Below are 7,500 nucleotides of genomic sequence, written 5' to 3'. Positions count from 1 at the left end.
TGGAGGTTGCTTATGATGCGTTGATGACCAGTGCACAACATCCACAATTATATCAACTCTATAACTGCTAAAACAATTTAAAAGGGCCTACATTACACCAATAACAATTATGACAAAACTAACATTACATACATTAACAGAGAATTTCTTTGATAAAACATCTTTTTAGCAAGACAATTATATCTCAATACTTTTAAAACTATATTTTTTCCCTTTTATTCTGTGATTTAAGACACTCACACTACACTAAATTTCACCAATAATCTAACATTTATTTATAAATATAATAACAACTATATAACCCTTATCATAGGGCCCTTCCGAGAACAAAAGCTAACAGAATATCTTTACTTCAAGAGTTGAATCTCTTGAGACTTTGGATTAAGATGCTGGATCCTGCAATCTTATGGAAACAATTTCAATATCCCATTAATACATCTCAATAAATGCTTAAATAACAATCTATTCTACTGTTTAAAAAAAAAGCTCAGCAATCTGCAAGACTTCAAACATTTTGTAATGCCATCTGTTATATCTAGTAAAAGCTCTGTGCAACTGACAAGTGTTTGGTGGGCGGAATCAATGATAATGTGCATCCGTTCTTATTCAAGTATGGGCTGAAGAAGTTAAAATCTACCTGTAACTATTCTAGCTACAGCGTCATGACCTACCTGTAGCGCCTCTAGCTTTTGTTTCCACATACACACATAAAAAGGTGTAAAGTATGCTCTGCAACTCTTCTCCTTAGACGAGGTCATGACTCTGAATATCAAGGACTAGTCTATCAACTACCATAATCACCCAGACAGCATTTTAACTTTAGATAATGCATCCATTTACGCATCTTGACAAGGAAAATTATCATTTCTTCTTCTTTTTAACACAGTTTGTTAGATAACAGACCAAATACTAAACAATGCTAATAATTTTATATTGAGCAATGACCCCCCCCCCCCCATGCAAATATAACACTCATTAGCTAGGGTTTAGTTAATATCCACTATCTTTCTTATGTGTAAAGTAAATGTGCAAGATAAAAGTACCCCAAAGTCCCCAATTCTCCTTTAGAATGTTGATCAATAAAAATAATAAATTATTCTTCATAAATCTATATGGGTTGAAAGCTGCTGATTACATTTTCATGCATGATATTCCTCATATCTAATTAACAAAGGATGCAGTTATCTAAGAATCTATCAATGAAATATGTTTTTGTATCCAAAAGTCAGTTATATTAATACAATATAAATTTCAATATTCACTTCTTTATACCTTGTTGGAGAAAAAAGAATGTAATCAAAGCCAGTAATGCTTATAGATTTTAAGTATTTTTTTAAAGTAGGTATTAAAAAAAAAAAAAAATGCAGTGTGTTACATATTTACTAATGACATGGCTGATTATGGCTCATACCGGAAGATCCACAGTTGCTTGTGAATTTGGTTGTATAGGCAGCCATGCCTCCTCATTCTACTGAGATGAGAACAACAGGACTACGGTGACAAGCAAACCAAGTATAAGAAAAGGAATGGCTAGAGGAATGTGGGATCAAAAAAAGAGAAAAGCTTAAATAAATGGAATGGCTATTGCAAAAAATAGTCATAAATTCTGGACATTATATTTAAATTCTTACAAGTAAACAATCAACTAGTTTTTGCCTTCCCAACGTTAGATGTGTTTGTAAGAACTGAGTTATAATTTTATAGTAATCAGCAGAAAAAAAATATAAAATAAAAAAATATATAAATCAAATCAAATCAAATCATCAACAATATCAAAGAAGATTAGTTTCTGAAACTATGGAAAATATGTTGCATGAATCATGACACCCACACATAATATAATCAGAAAGAATGCGATCTATGGTGAGTTCTTGAGCCTAAAAGCAGCCTTCTCTTCTACTACGGTCCTTTGTCAGGGTGCTGACCATGCAGCTCCACAGCTATTTCATAGTCCTTATCTTTCGACTTTTTTTTTTAATGTAATATATCTTCCCCTCATATGAGTAAGAATGTGTCATGTACTCATCCTCTCCCCTCCCCCCACAAAAAAAAAGTACAAGAAAAAATATAAATACACTATATATGTGTCTTTTCTGAATGCCATGGAGGGAAAAAAAAGTAAAAAAAGAGTAAGACATATGCAAACTGTTTCACTCTTACCTTCAGGAAATTTGACCAAAGCATGAGACAGTACCTGGATCTATGATATACTTTATATGAAGTTTCATGTTAATTCATTATGTATGGGACTAGTACAGCGCATCAAAGATTAGAAGTTGCTACATCAGTCTTGGCATCTAAAGACTGAAAGCAGAAAGAGAATGGAAGAAGCAGACAGACTTTAAAGGCTCATATAAGGACTATGGACAAGGCTTTGCCTCTTTCCCTGAAGGTAAGTATGAATCTGCTCTGCTTTGGCATGAGTCTGATAAAAGTTCTGGTTTATGCCCTTTCATTCCATTCACTCACTCACACTCAAACCCACCCCTATGCAAGCATGTCTGTCCAAACATGCCTGCATCCATACACGCACATGCACACTAAAAGCAAGCATATATCTTAACCCCTCCCCTTGTGGAAAATAAATCCCACTTGATATTCTTCTTAAAAAAAAAAAAAAAAAAAATTGCATATTGCATAAAGTCCACTTAAGTCTTTCTGTAGACCACTTCCTTTTCAAATATTCTTAATCAATTCAGGTGGTGCACAAGGATATCCATCCTGGGATAGTTGACTTCGCAACATTAATGCATCATAAAGCTGGCAAAATATAAGAACAGTAACATAAAACCAAAAGAGAAACAAAAAAAAAGAGAGAAAAAAAAGGAAAATGAAAGGTAGCAAAAAAGATATTCATTAATTACAGTCTTGCAAATCTAAGGTGCAACAGAACATGTCTTGACAGTTGGTATATAAACATAAAAAAATCTGTCTAATAAGGAAACAGTAAAACAAAACAAAAATCATAATAATGATGACATTACTGTCATTAACAACAATCATAATAGCAATGACAAATATCTAAAAAAAAGAAAAAAAAGAAAAAGAAAAGAAAAAATCATTATCATAATAATAATCAATAAAAAATAAAAATAAAATAAAATAAAAAAATAAATGAAAAAAAAAAAAATAAATAAATAAATAAATAAATATAAAAAAAACATTGTACTCACCTGGTGGCTACCGGCAGGAACCACAGTTTCTTGTTGTCACCAAACACTTCCAGAAAATTGTTGTAAGCTCCCAAGCTAAAACCGTCTTTGTCTTGCACCCACGTGTGACTCAGGCGGAAGATTGGAGCACGGAAAGACTCTGTTTGATAAATTAGTTTTTTAATCATTCTATTCAATCGTTAAGCAGCAATCTTAAATCTCTAATACTTGTAACACTTATATTAAACTTTTGAGAAATTATGTAACAACAGCAAACAATAAGACTAAATTACAGTTCTAATAATACACATTTATAAATTGTAGCATTGTCCAATTTTTTTTTGTTTACTGATCAAATATATTATTAGTGAAATGATCAGACACCCATTAAATCCAGCCAAGAAAAGAAGTTAAAATGATGATGATGATGATGATGATGATGATGATGATGATGATGATGATAAAAAAAAAAAGAGAGAGAGCTGCATTGATGGAACATGCAAGTATGTGGCAAAGCTACAGTCATTAATCTTATATGTATTGTCGTAACACACAACTTTCTCTGCTCCTTCTTCTCTTTAACATATACTAATGCCATTTAAAAATAATGATAAAAAATAAAAAATAAAATAAATAAAAAATAAAATAAATATGAATAGGTGGTATCATTTAGTAAAGAAGTAGAACACACCAAAACACGACAGCAATCTTGTGCGCAGAAATCACGAATTACGAATTGTCTGATATTTACTATAATTCAATTTTTAAATATCTTTTTTTACATGAACCTTTTTCAAAGCAATCTTATCAACAATTTTATAACATCCTTGAATCGTCTTACACTAGTCTTTGTTTCATATCTAAATTCATTAATTTTACAGCATTGTTCTACATTACTGTTTGGCCCTTAACAATTAACTGTTTAACCCTTCTGAGATGTTCGGCCTGGGCTTGGTATTTTTTTAACAAAAAATAGGGTGCGAAAGTGAACTGACCCCACAAAAAATGCCAGTATCAAAAGGGTTAACAAGAGGACTAAACTTTTACTTCACAATAAACTGTTTTATTTATTATCATTTATTATTCATGGTCTCATGTTTGGGGATAAGAAATCATGGTCTTGGTAATTCATGCAGTATTTGTTTTGAAAATGTTTGAGATTCCCTGACTAAGAATAATGTGAAAAGAGAAAGAGAGAGAAAGTACTAAGGAAAAGAGAGAAGTAGAAGAGAGAAAGTACTAAGGAAAAGAGAGAAGTAGAAGAGAGAAAGACTGAAGGTAAAGGAAAGGAAAAGTAAGACAAGGGGGAAGAAAAAGGAACGAGGGCAAAAGATAACGGGAGCCTACCAAAGTGAATTCCAAAAAGGAACTAGACAGGCAGAGTGAGGAGATGAGAAAGGAATAAAAAGTCAAATGAATGATTCTTACCCAGAGTGGACCTGTTCTTGGAAACAAGGAAGATGTGGTACCCGAACAAGGATACCAGGCTGATAGCAAACATGATGGATACAAAAAAGACAAACAGAATGTGGAACTTTCCCGACACTTCCCCCAACTGATTCTGTTAGAAAAGAAAAGAAAAAAATTAGTCTGGATTAGTTAACTATAAAGGCTTCTACCTCATTAACTAATTATTGACACTATAAAAACAAAAGCACAAGTCACTAGAATATGCATCAGTTAGGTTAAAGTTTCAATTACCTTCCAAGATTTGATGAAGTATTGCAAAGTGGTTGCAGCAATGAAGAGGCAATAAATAAGAGCATAACCCAAAAATAAGACAAAGAATTTGTAGTTTGTGAAGGCAACACAATTATTGACCCAAGGGCAATGATGGTCTAGCTTCAGCACACATTCGCCACACACTGAACAATGGTGACTTCTGTCTGGCTTGATCTGGACACACTTCTCACAGTATCGAATATCTGTAAAAAATAAGTAAAAATAATAATACAAGTCAGAAAAATACATGTGGTTGCAAGATTGAAACTTAACCCATTCACGCCAGGTGACATGATATCATGTCATGGAAATATTTTGCTCCTATCGGATGATGTCCCATCATGTCATGATCTCTCCCTTAGACCATATGTTTTACAGCATTACATATGTACATAATCATATGTAATAATGCAAACAAATACAAAAACCTCCCATTATCACCCTGTTGAATCTAGCATGTGAAAAACGCTTAGAGAGGCAAAGCGGCATTGCACTTTCACTGTGCTTGCTTGTTATCTAGCCGGCAGGAGTGGCATTAGGCAAATATAAACCCCAGTGTGAATGGGTTAATAATGTAATTATAAAGATATCAATAATAGAATAAACATACAAATTTGAGAACTCTATATGGTAGAAAGATTGAGACTCTCCCCATTCATGAAAATTAAGAATGTATCTGTAAAGATATAAACATTACCTAGCTATAAATTTTGAGAGAAGAAAGGGAAAGAAAATAGTAAAATAAGGGAAGAGAAGGGAAAGGAATGGAAGAAATGGGAGAGGAAAAGAAGGGAAGGGAGGGAAAGGGGAAGGATGGCAAGAGAGGGAGAAGGGAACAGAGGGAATGGGAGGGAAGATGGAAGGGGAAGAAGGGGATCCCAGGAAAGAGCAAGAATAGGATAATAAAGGAAAGGGGAAAGAAAATGAAGAGGGAGTAGAGATGGTTGTGGAAAAAAAATAGCGAAGACCAACACTATATGTAACAATTACCTCCTGTCATAGTGCGATTGTACACAGGGAGATTATTCTTTTCTGTAAATCTCTCCAATATATCGCGTCTAACTTCGTCACTTTCTGCTGCCTCATACCTCTCTAGTTCAGAAGGTGGTAGTCGGAACTGAGAGGGGGGAAAAAAGAGAGCCATTAACAATAATACTACAACCAATAATAACATCATCTTTTGTAAAGAGTATGAGCAATAACAACAACTGAACAGTAGATGATATGAGCTTAAAAGCTTTCATGAACTCAAAAGAGTAAACTTGAAATAGATAGCCTAATGTTGCAATGCAAATACTCTTAATCTACATTTAATCAATGAAAGGCAATTATATCAACTACTTCAGTAATATCTGAACTTAAAGGATTTTAGAACATAATAAGAATAATTATGCACATTCCACTCTAGTACTCATAGCATCCCTGGTATTTTCATCATATTCATTTGAAAATCATGTATTTTTATTACCTGTTTGGGTACTCTGCCAATTTCTGTGAAAATTGTCTGCCAGTATGCCCACAGGAAGAGGAACAGCAGAATGTGATAAACAAATAAGTAAAAACCTGAAATGAATGAAGTTATTAAGTAAAGATTTTAAAAGCATCTTACTACAATCTAATATTTGTGCATATGTAATTAATGCAAACATAATAAAATAACTAATAAAATATATATCTTAAAAAAATCTCTCTCAATATCATTTTTCAAAATGACAATTACCTATTTGGCTAAAAGCAACTTCAATGACATTACAAATATCTAATTTCATATATTATAATAATACTTACTTTTTTCAATGATGCTGTCAATGGAGACTGAAATAAAGTGAGATTGTCAAAATTAGTTACAATTCAAACAGATTGCTAATAAACAAAATATCCTTAGTAATTTTGTTTCAAGGTGCATTTACTTGACAAATTGCAAATTCTTTTGTGAAACAAAGCAAAAAAAAATTACTTAACTTACTAACAAAGAAAACATTAACTTAAGCTTGAAGTGACTTTCAGTTGATCTTGTACACATCCAAGCAAGCACTTTGCAGTTTGAAATACTATAAACTAACAAGATTATAACACCAACAGTAAAATGTAAATTCCCTATTCCTCTATTGCATGGGCAAAGATGACCTGAGGAACATAATACTCACATAAATTCAGCTGGATGACATAGGCATAGTAAGACCATACCACTACTGTTACAATAAATAAGACTGGCAACCACTTGGCAGCCTTGAAGCAAAGTCTGCAAGGCCCAGACATTGAAGAAAACTTAGGTGCCATTGCTACTGACATCTCATGGGGGGGGTTGCAGTTTGGGAAAAATCTGGAAGAGTCCAAAGTTATCACAATTAATTCAGTTCCTGGGTAATGTTTTATATACATATACATATATATATATATATATATATATATATATATATATATATATATATAGAGAGAGAGAGAGAGAGAGAGAGAGAGAGAGAGAGAGAGAGAGAGAGAGAGAGAGAGAGAGAGAGAGAGAGAGAGAGAGAGAGAGAGAGAGAGAGAGAGAGAGAGAGAGAGAGAGCGAGATACATAAAAATAAAGCATCAAGATTACTGATACAAAGATGACACAGCATACCAGTTTGTCTTCAATGGAATAT

General features: G+C 33.0%; 1 protein-coding gene across 10 annotated transcripts in view; it reads right to left on the bottom strand.

Annotated features, from left to right (window-relative positions):
• The window catches only part of LOC122248561 (palmitoyltransferase ZDHHC20-B), a 32,852-nt gene that overhangs the window by 18,300 nt on the left and 7,052 nt on the right, over positions 1–7,500 (bottom strand). For all 10 annotated transcript variants that reach the window (XM_043008658.2, XM_043008661.2, XM_043008662.2 and 7 more), the window contains exons 3-9: positions 7,022–7,197; positions 6,663–6,689; positions 6,343–6,437; positions 5,865–5,991; positions 4,854–5,077; positions 4,581–4,713; positions 3,174–3,312 (exon numbers count right to left, since the gene is read on the bottom strand). In XM_043008658.2, the coding sequence (XP_042864592.1) occupies positions 3,174–3,312; positions 4,581–4,713; positions 4,854–5,077; positions 5,865–5,991; positions 6,343–6,437; positions 6,663–6,689; positions 7,022–7,166 (890 nt within the window). In that variant the 5' untranslated portion in view covers positions 7,167–7,197. The remainder of the gene's footprint in view (positions 1–3,173; positions 3,313–4,580; positions 4,714–4,853; positions 5,078–5,864; positions 5,992–6,342; positions 6,438–6,662; positions 6,690–7,021; positions 7,198–7,500) is intronic.

This window comes from Penaeus japonicus, unplaced genomic scaffold (genome assembly GCF_977035675.1).
Source record: "Penaeus japonicus unplaced genomic scaffold, GWHDUDI00000001_assembly GWHDUDI00000020, whole genome shotgun sequence".
NCBI classification, from domain to species: domain Eukaryota; kingdom Metazoa; phylum Arthropoda; class Malacostraca; order Decapoda; family Penaeidae; genus Penaeus; species Penaeus japonicus.
Note: the sequence above shows the minus strand (reverse complement) of the source record. Positions and strands in the feature narration are given on the sequence as shown.